Source organism: Rhinolophus ferrumequinum, chromosome 10, assembly GCF_004115265.2.
Source record: "Rhinolophus ferrumequinum isolate MPI-CBG mRhiFer1 chromosome 10, mRhiFer1_v1.p, whole genome shotgun sequence".
Taxonomy (NCBI): domain Eukaryota; kingdom Metazoa; phylum Chordata; class Mammalia; order Chiroptera; family Rhinolophidae; genus Rhinolophus; species Rhinolophus ferrumequinum.
Window position 1 is genome coordinate 9,286,949 of NC_046293.1, and position 15,640 is coordinate 9,302,588.

At 46.3% G+C, this 15,640-nt stretch overlaps 1 protein-coding gene across 1 annotated transcript; it reads left to right on the forward strand.

Annotated features, from left to right (window-relative positions):
- Window positions 1–11,350: 11,350 nt before the first annotated feature.
- Window positions 11,351–15,417, forward strand: LGALS2 (galectin 2). The gene is made up of 4 exons (XM_033117814.1): window positions 11,351–11,493; window positions 13,560–13,642; window positions 14,755–14,914; window positions 15,082–15,417. Exons 1-4 carry the CDS (start codon window positions 11,488–11,490, stop codon window positions 15,226–15,228), a joined length of 396 nt encoding a protein of 131 aa, XP_032973705.1. The 5' UTR covers window positions 11,351–11,487; the 3' UTR covers window positions 15,229–15,417.
- The last annotated feature ends 223 nt before the right edge of the window (window positions 15,418–15,640 follow it).

Sequence of the window (15,640 nt, forward strand, 5' to 3'; positions counted from 1 at the left end):
GGGACAGGGCGTGTTTCCCACAGTTAAGAGAATTCCGGAGCTGGAAGAAATCTATGAGATCATTTATCTAGTCCAGAGCTTTTCGATATTTTTGGACAGATATCTAATGTAAGAAATGCATTTTATGTCAGGACCGCGTGAACTCAAGTATTCTGGAGCCTGAAGTTTGCAAAAATTTGGAGAGCTCTTAAAAAAAAAGAATATAAAATTACGCATGCAAAATTAGTTGTTTAGTTAGAGTGAGAAAATAAATTCCTATAAATTACAAACTTTCCAAAGCTGATAAATACCATAATTATAAGATCAAAATAATAAGAAATTTTTACTTAACTACCTGACATGCCACTATGATACATTTTTTTCCCTACAATTTTGGGCTGCATACTTTTCATATATGAAGCAGTGATTTTATTATATTTCTATAAGGAGAAAGAAAAGTCAAACTTCTAGCATGTTTGATCAAAAACATTGTGTTTCATTTTAGAAAAGTTTTTCTCAGCTTCGTATCTGTTATTGGTAATGCCATGTAAATCGTAACTTTTTAACATTGTCAAATTTGGGAAAGCCAGATTTTCTGTGCAGTTTCATCAGGAGCTGCTGATTTTGTTAGAACAAAATGTGTTTTATGCTGAGACATAACACCCTGTGTCATGATCTATAAAACATTCAATGTCACACACAGGTATGCTGGTTGTTTGTAGTACTGCTCCAGGTCTGTGTCCTATACCTGAGGCATTCTGGTCAATTCTATTGAACATGACTCCCAACAAAAGAAGCTAGTCTTGGTGCATTTATAGTTTCATTTTCTGTATTATTGATTGTCTTCCCAATGGCACGGAATTACCTTGTAACTAGGTGTCCGTGGGAACTGAACTCTCCACTTGTCATTTTACATATATGAGAGTTGCGAGAGTTTTACATCGACTAACTTCTGTCTCCATACAATGCAGATCTTGGATCTCCTCCACTGGTCAGGTTCTTCCCATGTTGGGTGCCTAGGACAGACATCTTGCTGACAATAGGGATGTGACCTCTGTCCTTGCACCCTTAGGTCAGGACACCAAGTGAATCAGCAGAGGGGGTATGGATGATAGAAGTATTTCTAGAAACCACTTCTTACATTGGGACCACCTAACTATTCATAGATATGACTATGAACTTTATAACTATAACTCACTAAACTCAAACTCAATGTATGTCCAACCCAACTTCCCATGCGTTGGCTCTCAGATTAGTCGAATCCAGGCTTTAGAAAGAAAAAAGTGTTTTACTGATGTGGAAAAATCTCCGAGATATATTGTTATGAGAATGAAACCAAGGGACGAAACTGTGTGTATGGCACGCCCTCATCTGCGTGGCACATAGGATGTCTCTGGAAGGAAGCGTGAGAAGGATGTTCACCTCTGGGTGGCTTGGGGATTGGGGCAGGAGGGAGACTTGTTCCCTATAAAAGCCTTTTGATCTTTGTAAAGTGTTTTTTTTAATCACACGCGTGTCTTAATTTTTCATTTTTCTGAGGTAGATGCTTAGCAATTGACAAGCTGTTTTTCTTACTGAATTAGATTGTTCTCTCAATGGCCAGCAGGAGGAGGCAAATGCTTTCTATCTCTCCTGTAGAGAGGTTACTCCTTCCACAACCTCTTAAAACCACGTTTGCTGTTTGCTGCACCCGCTGGGTGGAGCCAAACTCCAGATGTGGGCTTAAAAGGAAAATAAGTGAAATAAGTTGCCATGATGAATCCAGGGAAGCTCTGGTTTTCAAAATAGCTCTATTGAGATATAATTCACATACCATAGGATTCGCCCACTTAAAGTGTACAATTCAGTGTTTTCGGTATATGTGTATTATGTGCCAATGAGTCAGCTTCGACTCCTGGAGACCCTATGAATGAGTGATGTCCACATGGCCTGTCCTCAGCAGCAGCCCTGCTCAGCTCCTGTGGACTCACGCCTATGGCTTTTTTTATGGAGTTAATCCATCTCATATTTGGTCTTTCTTTTTTCCTGCTGCCTTCCGTTTTTTATAGCATTATTGTCTTTTCCAAAGAAGCCTACCTTCTCATGATGTGCCCGAAGTAGGACAGCTTCAGTTTTGTCATTTTTTTGTCTCCAGTGATGTTTCAGGCTGAATTTGCACGAGGACACCTTGTTCATCTTCCTGGTGGTCCAGGGTATTCATAGAGCTCTCCTCCAACATCACATTTCAAATGGATCAATTTTTTTCCTATTAGCCTTTTCCACTGTCCAACTTTCACACCTGTACATAGTAATTGGGAATATGTATATTACATTATTAATTTTAAAACATTGTAGCAAAATATATATAACATAAAATTTTCCATTTTAAGTGCAAAATTTAGTGGCATTAATTACATTCACAATGTTATGCAACCACCACCATCTATTTCCAGAAGTTTTTCATCATTGCAAACAGAACCTCTCTACTCATAAAACAATAGCTCCCCGAGCCCCTGGTAACCTTTAGTTTACTTTCTGTCTCTATGAATTTATCTCTTGTAGATTTCTTTCTTTCTTTCTGACACCTGTTTGGTTTCTCAACCCTCATACATGGCTGGTGGGGATGTAAAATTGTGCAGCCATTATGGAAAACAGTTTGACAGATCCTCAAAGAGCTAAAGTTAGAATGATCTATATGACCCAGCACTTTCACTCCTAGGTAGACTTGAAAGGAATTGAAAATAGGGACTTGGACAAATACTTGTACATCAATGTTCATAGCAACGAATTTTGCTTCTTTTTTTATTTTTTATTGGGGAATATTGGGAAACAGTGTGTTTTTCCAGGACCCATCAGCTCCATATCAAATCATTGTTTTTCCATCCAGTTGTAGGGGGCGCAGCTCAGCTCCAGGTCAATTCATTTTCAACCTAGTTGTGGAGGACACAGCTCACTAGCCCATGTGGGAATCAAACCAGCGATCTTGGTGTTATGAGCACTGCGCTCTAACCACTTGGCAAACTGGCCGCCCACCGGCGGCTCGGCTCCAAGCTCAAGCAGTTGTTTTTCACTGGTCCATGTAGGAATCGTATTGTACATTTCCTAAAAGTGGAATCATACAATGTGTGACTTTTTGTGTCTTCCTTCTTTCAGTGAGCACGTTTTCAAGGATCATCTATGTAATAGCATGTATCAGCACGTCATTCCTTTTTAGGGCCAAATAATATTCCATGGTGTGTATATACCACATTTTGTGTATGCATTCATCTATTGACAGACACTCAGCTTTTTCTATTTTCTGTCTATTGTGAATAACGTTGCTATGAACGTTGATGTACAAGTATTTGTCCAAGTCCCTATTTTCAATTCCTTTCGATTCTACCTAGGAGTGAAAGTGCTGGGTCATATAGATCATTCTAAGTTTAGCTCTTTGAGGAACTGTCAAACTGTTTTCCATAATGGCTGCACAATTTTACATCCCCACCAGCCATGTATGAGGGTTGTGAAACCAAACAGGTGTCAGCTGCTTGCCAGGAAACAGACAGACTGGTGAACTGATGTTGCAAATCAACTCCTGTGGGTTGGGCTGAGGACCTAGGATGTGAAGAATGGGGAGAGAGAGGCTGGGGGTCTCTAGAATTCTTCAGGGGAGAAGGGCTCATGAGTCTGTGAGCAGACCAGTGGAACCCCCAGTCAGTGAAGTGGGTGGTGTGGACAGGAAAAGGTGGCAGAGGGAGTAACCAAGACCCAGAGATCACCAGATATTGAGCTAGAAGGTCATGCTGAGCCCCTTCTACTGTACCTGGGGAGACAGAGGGTTGGAGCTGTCAGGTGTCCAGAGGTGAGGGGCCTCAAAGTGGCCCAATGCTTGGGGAACGTTCAGCAAATGCCAGCCACTAGCTATTAGCTACAGAATAACAATAGCTGAGCATCTACTATGTGCTAGATTCTGTATGTCAAGCCCAGAAGAGACTATTATGTTCCGTATCCTGCTTCTTACAAGTGGCAAGAGGAAAATTTTCCATAGATAATGTCTCTCTAGAAATTAAACAAATAAAGCAAGCTTTCTGTTACTTGGTGGTCCTGGAGTACTCTTCCTCAGGAGAAGAGACCCCAGCCCTGAGCCTGGTTCCAACTCCCAGGCCTGGGCGACACAATCTTCCTGTGGACAAGGGGACCTTGATGGCCTGGTCACAGCTGAAGGGGCCGATCCATGGGGGTGGAAACAACATCTGGGTTACAACCCCCAATTCACAGCTGTTGGCAAACCCAAGGGCAGGACTATACCATCCTCAGGGCAGATGGGCAATCTTTGCGTCTCTTCTATATATCGACCCAGCACCAAGTGTATGCAGGTACGTGTGACGCTAAGAAGGAGCCTCCCTGGTCCAAACGGCTTGATAATCGTCTGTTGGAGGGGAGTGGGGAGGAAGCAATGGGGCTCTGTGTCACTAGACCGGAGCCCCTGAAAATACCCACCCTTCTGGGCTCTGTGTTGAGGGCTTCCTGATGCTGATCCACCATCCAACCACCCACCCATCTATCCATCTCCTCACCCAACCACCCAGTTACCTTTTCACCGTCCCACGCATCCATCCACCCTTCCATCTATCCATCCATCCATCCACCCACTTTTGAGTTAAGACCAACATGATAAGGTCCAGCCAAGACCTGGGGAAGGGTTGTAGGTGGAGAGAACAACAATGACACAGGCTTGAAACCGGAATGAGCTTGGTGAATGCAAGGGACATTCACCAAGGTCAGCTTGGCCAGGGGGCATGTAGGGTGAGATAAGGCTGCAAGGTGGATAGGACCAGAGCAGGTGGGCCTTGTCTGCTAGGAGGGGAGTTTGGATTTTGTTCTAAGAAATTTTGTTCTAGAACAAGCCACTGGAGGGTTTAGAGCAGGAAAGTGGGGTGTTGTCATTTCCATTTTACAAAGACCCCAGTCGGGGGGTGGAAGGATTGTGGAAGCCGCCAAGTGGCTGTGGCCCATCCCCTCCTCCTACTTCTCCAAATTCCTTTCACCCTCAACATCCCTCCCACCCCCCCACCAGGTGAGGTGAGGATGACCCAAGCTCCAGGGGACCTAAGTGGTCCTGGAGATACACCAGCCAGGAAAGCAGCCAAAAGCTGGGGTTCAGAGTGGGGCCACCGAACCTGGCAATCAGGTTAAACAAGGAAGAGCCTTGGGCTGGGTGAGGTAAGGGCTCTGTGGAAATCTCTAGAAGGACCGACAGTCAGCTGGACAGAGTTGGAGAAGCAGGGCTGGGCTGGACATGCACTCAGGCAGCCTGAACATCCAGGCAGGCTTAATAATACTCTTTAATCACAGCGAACATTTATTCAGTATTGAACATGGGTCGGCACTGTGTTTAGTGCTTCATATACGTTCTTAAGGCTCACATCTACCCTGCCCAGAGTGACAGTTACAATTTCCATTTTATGTATGGACAAACTAAAGCCCAGAGAGGTTACATGACTTGCCCAAGGTCACACAGCTATAGAAAGGCCTCCCTGTGCCTGAGACTAACACATCTGAAGAAAGACTGTGGGAACAGGAAGGGTTGTGATCTGCACGGAGCCTGGAAAGCACAGATCATGAGCCCCAGCTCCATCCAGGAGAGACGGGGCCCCTAACTTGCTGGTGTAAGCATCTGGCCCCCTTGAGATGATACATCTAGCTGTCACTAGCATTTTTTTCCGCACCATCCCCCCATGATCTGGTCCGAGGCTCCCCCAGCTCTGAGAAGATGGACACTGGCTTCCCAAGGAGACTTATCCTCCAGGGGGAGGAGAAGGAATGTGCTCACCAGCCAGAGTGCAGGCTGTTGGATGCTTATCCTGCCTGCTGCTCATTGCAAATTGATCCCCAGTGTCTTTGTCCCGCTGCCCACCTGGACACCTACCTTCATCATCTCAGGTGAAACCTTTACCCATTTAAAAATTCTCTCCCAAAGGAAGGATACAAGGAAGACAGTTGTTTATTTATTTATTTTTTTAGCATCTATTATGTGCCCCATGTGCTACGTATGTTTACTTTTTAAATTAAAACAAATTTTAAAAATTCTCACAATCCCCCTGGGGAAGAAGGTTCTGTTTGCTCCCTTTCACAGCTGAAGAAACTGAGGCTCGAATTGACTTGCCATGGCTGCTCAGCTTGTAGGTGACAGAGCTAGGACTTGACACTCACCCATTTCATGCTAAGAACTCAGTGCTTCCCCTGCCACAGTCCCTGACCTCCCTGCTCCCTCTGTCGGCTCCCCAAGACGAAGACAAAGACGACGTTGGGAGGGGTGAGCAGGGAGGAAAGCTGGGATGGAGATGACATCTGTGCCGATCTGTTTGTTCTTTGGGAGGCGAAGCACATGAGAGGAGATAGGCAGGGATCTCAGAAATCTCGGGACCAAAGTTCCCCAACAGCAGGAGGCCGGTGGCTAACAGGCCCCGGAAGCCATGGCAGACTTCTCCATTAGGCGCCCTGGGCACAGTGCCTCGGGCCCAAGGACACTTTAGGGGCCACTGATATGTTTTATCGTCTCGTCAAATCAGAAGAAGGAAATGAACTTTTAGGTAGAAGACAATGTTTTAATATATAACAATGATATATTCACTCTAAGCAGTCATAAAATATAATTATATATGTGTGTGTGTGTTTACATCCGAAGTCTGACAATTCAGTTCGCGAATGCATCCTAGAAAAAGTGCTACATACCTCATTGCTGACTATCACTATGGTCACCTTTGAAATACTCCCCTTGGGAAGCTATGCACCGACGTCAGCGCCTAGTCCACCCTTCAAAGCAATTTTGGAACTCTTTTTCTGGAATGGCCATCAGAGCTGTCATCATATTACTCTTGATGTCCTGAATGTCATCAAAATGTCTTCCTTTCAGGGTGGCCAGATGGCTCGGTTAGAGCATGAGCTCTGAACAACAGGGTTTCCGGTTCGATTCCCACATAGGCCTGTGAGCTGCGCCCTCCACAACTAGATTGAAGACAACAAGCTGCCGCCGAGCTGCCTGCCGGAGGGGTGGCCGGATGGCTCAGTTGGTTAGAGCACGAACTCTTAACAACAAGGTTACTGGTTACCTGCACGGGATGGTGGGCTGTGCCCCCTGCAACTAAAGATTGAAAATGGCGACTGGACTTGGAGCTGAGCTGCGCCGTTCACCACTAGATTGAAGGACAACAACTTGGAGCCGATGGGCCCTGGAGGGGGCACACTGTTCCCCAATATTCCCTAGTCGGGGTGGGGGAAAAGTCTTCCTTTCGATATTTCCTTTATCTTTGGTAAAGAAAGAAGTCACTGGGGGGCCAGAGCAGGTGAGTAGGGAGGGTGTTCCAATACAGTTATTTGTTTCCTGGCTAAAAACTCCCTCACAGGCAGTGCCATGTGAGCTGGTGCATTGTCGCGATGCAAGAGCCATGAACTGTTGGTGAAAAGTTCAGGTGGTCTGACTTTTTCACGCAGCCTTTTCAGTACTTCCAAGTAGTAAAGTTGGTGACCTGTTTGTCCAGTTGGTACAGATTCATAATGAATAATACCTCTGATATCAAAAACGGTTAGCAACATTGTTGCAACTAGTTCGCGAACTTAATTGTCAGACCTGTATGTGTATATATAATATATAATTTTTTTTTTTTAATGAAGGAAGGGGCCCATGAAGGCAGAAGTACCTCAGGCATAGGAAAGTACTAATGGGGCCCCGGGAGATTGTGAGGAGAACATTCTCACAGGCCTGTGGGCTTAGATGTGGTTCCAAGCGGGGTGAGTTGCCTCCCTCACAGCCAACACAGGTGGGGCATGGGGCTCCTGATAACAGAATAAATATTATCTGTTAACTATTAATGAAATGCCAGGCTTTGTCGCCTTCAATCCTCACAACACTTAGTCTCAGGAGGAGACTGACTGAGAGAAGTAACTAGGCGTGAGGTCACTACCAGCTAGGAACTGGTAGAAATAATATTCCAGTCCTATACCATCCTCCAAATGACATTGGACTCCCTCCTGCCCCCAGGGGCCTGGGACTTTCTGAAACCTTCCATTGCAGTGTGAGGAATTATTTTCTAGTTCTTTCTGGTGCCCAAGCTTGTCTCCCCTGCCAGACTTCGTCTCTTTAAGGCCTGGCTGTATTTTATACTTCTATGGAGGCCCTCAATCCCGTGCATTTGAATAAACTCATATGTGCTTGTGTGACATGAGGGAGTCCCCGTGTGGCCAGCTCGCTGATGTCCTTCTTGGCACCCCAGAGGTGTATACACTAGCAGCTTTGTTATGGCTGCTCTTAGGGCCTCTTAGCACAGCCTGGTGGCCTCATGTGCAGTCACTAAGGGCAGATCACTAAGGGCCCGTCATGAAGTCCTGGGAACCTGCTTCGGTAGCTGCGTTATCCACTTAACACTGTACATGATTAAGGAACCCTGGTCATAAAGGGTCACCCAAAAATGTTATTTTTGATGGCTGCATAATAGTTCATTTATATTTTCATAGCATCATTAACTTAGCCAATCCTGTATTATTATTGATGTTTCACTTTCCACCTCTTCCCCAATGACTGTTAATATTATTATTTTTGCTGTTCAGTCAGTCAGTCAATAAATACTTATAAAGCACTTACTAAATGCTGAGGAACCTACCTGATCATCTAGCTGGATTCAAAGGTAACACTTGGAATACTGAGCAGAACATCCCAAAACGTATGAGAAGTGGCCAGAGTGGTAGTCAGAGGAAAATTTACAGCCTTAAGTGCTTTTATTTGTAAAAAGAAAAGATGAAAAATCAATGAATTAAACATTCAACTTGAGAAATAAAAGAAACACTAAAAGAAAAAGGAAATGATCATAAAGGAAGACAGTAAGGAAGGAAACAAAACCAGTAGCTGGTTCTTTAAAAAGATCAATATAGTAGAATGTTTAGGGACATGAACAGACTACCAATTCTGTAGTCAAGAGACCTTCATGAATATTCTTTATCCCACCAAGCTTTCGATAACAACTGCTTGGTACAGTGTATTAGTTCTGTTGCTGTGTAACAAATTAACAAAAACTTAGGGACTTAAAATAAGAAACATGTTTCTCAGAGTTTCTGTGGATTAGGAATCCAGATAAGATTTGGCTGGGTGCCTTCTGGCTCAGGGTCTCCATACGGCTGTAAACATGATGTTGGCTACACCAGCCATCCCAAGGCTTAAGTGGGGGCAAATCCACTGCCAAGTTCACTCACATGGCTGTTGGCAGGCCTCAGGTCTTCCTTGGCAATTGGCTGAAGACATCAGTTTCTTGGCACAAGGACCTCTCCATAGGACTACGAGAGAGAGAGAGAGAGAGAGAGAGAGAGAGAGAGAGAGAGAGAGAGAGAGAGAGAGCGCCCACAGTCTTTTTGTGATCTTTATTTTTGCTATCAGTCTTTTTGTAACCTAACCTTGGAGGTGACATCCCATCACTTTTGCCATATTCTAGTATTCTGTTAATTAGAATAAAGTCACTGGGGCCAGCCACACTCAAGGGGAGCCATTTATACAAGGGTGTGAATACCAGGTGATGGTGATCATTGGGGGTCATCTCAGAGGCTGCCACTACCCCAAAGGTTTAAGGTCATACTCCTGGAGATCAGATATTCTCTTCACTAAGTGACGGCCGTGTTACGTGCCTTGACAGTCATCTGAGCAATGGGTTGGTAGTCAAGGCAAGCTCTGCTACTTACTAGTTGTATACATCCTGGGAACCTATTAAAATGGGTTAATAATAAAGATCACCTTGAGGATTTCTTGAGTTTATTATGGTGAAGGCTGGAGAAAATGCTTTGTAAAGTTCAGAAGGTAGGCATTATTAGGAGAATAAGGTTGGAGATGCAAGGGTAGATGATTCTTTTCTTTCTTCCTTCCTTCCTCTCTCTCTCTCTCTCTCTCTCTCTCTCTCTCTCTCTCTCTCTCTCTCTCTCTCTCTCTCTTTCTTCTAAAAACCTTTCATTGATGTAAAACATACATGCAGAAAAGTACACAATTCAGAAATGTATCCCTTATCTTTAAACACTTTTCTAAAACAAGTAAACTTTTAAGTTCTCTTTACTTTTTGCACTTTCCAAAACCTTCCACAGTGAGCTAGAATTACTACTATAATCAGAAAAATACCACCTTTACAAGGTGTAGTTTCTGTTGATTAGAGAGTTTCCGTGTATACAGCACTTTAAAACTCCTTATCTTGCTTGGGCTTTGCCATGGCCCTGGGAGAAAGGCTGAGAAGGAATGAATTTCCTTGTGGATAAAATGAGGAAATCACTCTCCTCTTGGGGTGGGCAGGTGGTGTCTTATGTGAGCACCAGGCAGCGAGCCACGTAGGCTCCTGGCATGGAGAGCCCTCAGCTGGGCCAACTTCCCAGCTCCCCACCCAAAGAGGCCACTGCCAGCTCTAATGGAAACTGCGCTGGCTTGCCAAACCAGGGCTCTAGAAAAATTCTACTTCTGGGAATCTGCCCTAAATAAGTTGTCATGATGCAGCCAATCTTTATGTGCAAATTGATTTAATGCAGCAGTATTTTTAATAGCAAACATTTAGAATTAATGTTAAGAGTTTAGCAGAAGGAAATTGGTTAAATACATTTAGACATTGAAAAGTGGAATATTTCACCTGCCATTAAAATATAGCTCAGAAATATAGATTTGTGGGCTTTAATGTTTACCGAACAAAGAAGGATCAACAGTTGCATAACAGAGGGGTGTCTAGCATATAAATCCATAGAAAACCACCAATGGAAAGAAATGTGCCAATAAAGTTTCGTTCTGGTGTTGGGGTTATGAGTGATGGTTTTTCTTCTTAAGTAATAGCTCTAATTGCCTGTGGTAAACATGTCAATTCCACAAGTAGTAGAAGTAGAGAAACACATTTAAATCCCCAGTAATCCCTCCCCTCAGCCCTCTCACTCGCTTCTCCATTTTTAACAGTTAGTTGGTTGTAGATATTTCTAGATGTTTTCTTTGAATCCACCATATATTGCTTTTCAAATGTACATGTATGATCAGAAAAATCATGGGGTAAGGGGAGAAAATAAACCAAAAGACTCTCAAAGTGAATCTCGACATCATAGAAAACAAACAAGAACCTTAGAGGTGTTTTACCAAACAAGTCTGCCTGTTTCAGGAAGAGGAAGTAGGCTCAGGGACGCTGGGTGGCCTGCCAAGCTCGTGGAGCATTTGTGCCCATCTGTGCCCGTCTCCTGGCGCCCAGTCCGGCTCTGCTCTGGGGCAGCTCCCTCAGGATCCTGGAGGAGGCGGGAGGCCGGGCTGGACCCAGGCCAGGAGGATGCTTTGGGCTGGGTGGCGTGGGCCCCATGAGGAGTCTTCTGCTTGTTTGTTCTGGGTACTGGGCGATGTGGGAGGAGAGACACCTGGGAAGAAGGGACCAAAGTCCCCATTTATGGCCTTGGGGGAGTTAATGTGTAATATTCTAGGATATAAGCAAGCCCATGAGATGAGGTCCTGAGCGCAGGCCTCCAGGGAGTGACCGAGAACTGCCTCCGGGAGCTGCCACCATGTCGGTGAGGATGCTGGCTCCAGTATTCATCCACATCTTTGTCTGAATGGGGTTGGGGTGGGGTTGCTAGGGGAAAAGCGTCACTGCCCCTCTCCAGGCCTCAGTTTCCCCATCTGTATAGTAAGGAAGTTGGACAGATCATCTCCGCAGCCCTTCAGCACTGAGGTTCTCTGCTTCCTCCACCACCTTGCTGAGACTGTCTCTTCCACTCTCTAGCCTCAGTTTTCCCATCAGTAATATTAATAGCAGCAATAATAACTGCTAACATCCATTGAGCTTTATAAAGATGAAGAAACTGAGGCTCGGGGATTAAATTGCCCAAGGTCACAATCTGTACATTGCAGGACATTGAGTGGATGCTCTTGGAGGTCCCTGATTCTTTGATTCCAAACCTAGCTCTTGCTATAGCTTGCTGTGTGGCCTTGGCTGAGTCACTGCCCCTCTCTGAGCCGAACTCTCCTGCATTTGGGGAACTGAGTCACAGATGGCCTCTTTTGAGGATTAATTAGATGGTGTATTAGTTTCCTGTGGCTGCCATAATAAATTTATCTTCTTACAGTTTTAGATGCTAGAGGTCTGAAATCAAGGTGTCAGCAGGGCCAGGGCCATGTTCTCTCTGAAGACTCTAGGGAGGATCCTTTCTTGTCTCTTCCAGCTCTTGCTGGTGGCTGGCAACTTGAGGCGTTCCTTGGCTTGTAGCTGCTGCACTGAGTGTCTGTCTCCGTACTCAATGTCATAGCTTTCTCCCCTGTGTGTCTGTGTCTCTGTACCCCTTTCTTATAAGGACGCGAGTCATAGCAGATTCACGGCCCACCCTAAACCCATACGGCCTCATCTTAACTAATTACATCTGCAAAGACCCTATTTCCAAATAGGTCACCTTTACAGGTTCCAGGTGGACCTGATTTTTTGGGAGACACTATTCAAACCAACACAGATGGGATGCAGGGTTTGAGTGTGACTGGAGGGGGTCACGTGTGGAAGGGATGAAGCTCTCCCCACCCTCTGCCTCTCAGGGAGGACCTTTGGGGCCCAGACACTTTCCTCACTTTCTCCTTCTCCTGGTCACCCCACCCACCCCCTTTGTTTGCTCCTTCTCCAGAGACCACCTAGTCCAAGTCTCTTATATTACAGATCGGGCAACCGAGGACCAGAATGCGGCACAGCTGGCCCCAGGTCACTCAGTCAGTTAGGAACAGAGCTGGCACTAGACCTGGGCCACTGACACTTGCCCCACCCCACCCCAGCTTTGCCTTGTCTCTGTCTGGGCCTCAGACTTTGTTGAGCGGGGACCAGGATGCCTGGCCTGCACACTCCCACAGGTACCCCTGTTTGTCCAGCTGCATCCCAACCCTGGATAACGAAGTAATCATAATAATGGCCGGCCTCGCTTTGCCTTAGCCAAGCTCTATGCATGGCAAACATGATCACAAATATTCCCAACCAGCTTGAAGGTAACCTCAGGGCCTTCCACAGCATCTGTCACACACAAGACACTCAGCAACTGGTTTTAAATGAAGAAATCAAATCAGCCTATTGTATCGGTGAGGAAAGTGAGATTTGGAGAGGGGCTTTGATGGACATTTCAGACATGTGACTTCTGGAGTTTTATAGATTCTTAGTTTTGGATGGACTAAGACCTGCATGCCTTTGATATAGTCATTTTCTGTTAGGAAATTGACTCCAAATTTGTGCGGGAACTAAACAGATCCTTGTTTGGGGGATTCTGCTTAAGGCCAGTGTGCTTTCATCACTTGAACATGTTTGAGAACTGTGAGGTCAGAAGGGACCACTCTACCCATTTCATAGATGGGCAAAACTAAGTACCCTCAGCGGGGCCCTACATCTCCAGACCCAGCTGTTCTTCTAATCAGGCTGGGATGGATGAGAACAAAGCACAATGGGCAAGAGGGAGTCTCTGGGAAGCTTTGATCAGAGCACTCTGGCTCTTTCCCTTTGCAGCTCAGCTGCCTCAGGTGGGCCAGGTTAAGATGGGATGATACTGATGAAAAGCATCTGGAAATGAGGGGAATTGATTTTTGTGTGTGGACTGGTTCTCTGTTGGTGCAGGGGATATTTGAGATTATGAACATGAACATGAAGTTGGGGACAACCCTGAAGATCAAGGGCAAGATCGCTGATGATGCTGATGGGTGAGCAAAGGGGCAGGTGGGGGGACTGTCCACAGACCCGGAACAGTCCAGGAAGGTGGGGGCAGGGAGGGCAGCCCAATGAGATGCTCAGAGGTGAGAGTGATCTCAGGCCAAGTGGGCTTTTTTTACATCCTTGCTCACTCCCATACCCCTGCCGGATCCTCTCCTCTTAGAACCTGCCTTCATGTCTGAGCCTAGGTGTGGGGACCCTATGAACTTCACAGCTGACGCTATATGCTCTATTCTTTGGCCCAACAGACACTGAAGGGGTAAGTGGCGTAGCCCCTGGAACTCTGCCCACTCCTGTGGGTCAGGTGCCTCTATTGAAAGCCCAACCCCCAGGACACCACCCTCTTTACCCCGCTGAGCGGCTGGGGGCCACCCTTTCACACACGTTAAACCAGAGGCGGACACCAGGGGGCGCCAAATAGCCTCGTTTGCATCCTCTTCATTAGTATCTACCTGGCGGGGTTACAGCTCAGCACTGGGCTCTCATGTGTGTAGAACAATTTCAGCATTCCTTGGGACTGATCTCCATCACCTTTTGGTTGGGAAGGAGACAGGCAGATGCATGGGATAGGAGCCAAAAGAAAAGTCACCCCTTTCTCCTACTTGGGTCCCTCCAGGTTGCAGACATCTCTGGTCTGAGACCTCCTGAAGGCACCCTGTGACCCAGAATGTCCCATTCTCAGGGACCCTTAAGGCCTAATCCAGGCTCCCTGTAGTGATCCTACCAAGAAGTCACACAACCCGGTTTGCCTTTCTCTAGGGAGCTCCCCACCTTAGGTTGACAACTGTTTATGGCCAAATTTAATATGTCTTCAGATAGCTACAGACAGCAATTCTTTCCTCCAGGACAGGCACTCCCTGAAACTCTGAAATTCCTGAAACTCTCACTATCAGTTCCTCTCCTGTCGAGAGCCTTAGTCTGTGCTCCCAATGGAATATGATATTCCAGTGTCAAGTCTCACCTTGTTTTAAGGCACAGACCTCAATGAACACAACCTTTCTTTGGTGATTGTTCCAGCTTGTGATCAACCAAGACCCTGTGACCCAAGGTGTTTTACCTAGGGCTGGCCCCTAATCCTCACCTGTTACCCCTTCCTCTGCAGTTTCTCGATTAATCTGGGCCAAGCGACAGATAAACTGGACCTGCATTTCAACCCACGCTTTGGTGAATCCACCATTGTCTGCAACTCACTGGATGACAACAAATGGGGACAGGAGAAACGGGAAGATCACCTGTGCTTTAGCCCAGGGTCAGAGGTCAAGGTGAGGTCAAAGGGGGAAAGGGGCCTGAGGACAATGTCAAAGGGAGAGCCCAGATGGTAGGGAACCCTGGGCTAGACACGTGCTGGTACGGTTTGAGCCACCAGGCACAGCCTTGGTCCATTTCCAGGGTGCCTCCTGCCTCTCTGACACCCTCCTTTCCACTGCAGTTCACCATGACCTTTGAGAAAGATGAATTTAAGGTGAAGTTGCCGGATGGGCACCAGTTGACCTTTCCGAACAGGCTGGGCCACAACCACCTGAGCTACCTGAGCGTGCAGGGTGGGTTCAACATCTCCTCCTTCAAGCTTGACTGAGCAGGCAGCACCTCACTGGAATGACAGACTCCTGGCGCTGACTCCCGGTCCTGAGCTTCTTCTCAGTCACACAGGATTGGCAGCCCTTGGGTCTTGGCTCCCCACCTGCACTTCCTGCCCCTCTGACCCCATTTTCCTCCTCCAAGGCTAAGAACAAACTAAAGAATCCATCTTTATCTAGTCTTTCTATGGCAAATTGTGGTTGGTGTTTTCTATGCATTTCAATGCTCTCAGCATCCTCATGATAGAGGAAACTGAGGCACAGGACTGCCAAGTGGGGGTTGGGACATGCTCCCGAACACCTCTAAGCACCCACTCCTGCCTACCTATTCCCTGTTATTACCAGGGCAAGTGCCAAGCTGCCCTGTGGGATTATGGGGCAGGCACTGGCTCCAGCCACCTGGGCCAGGGG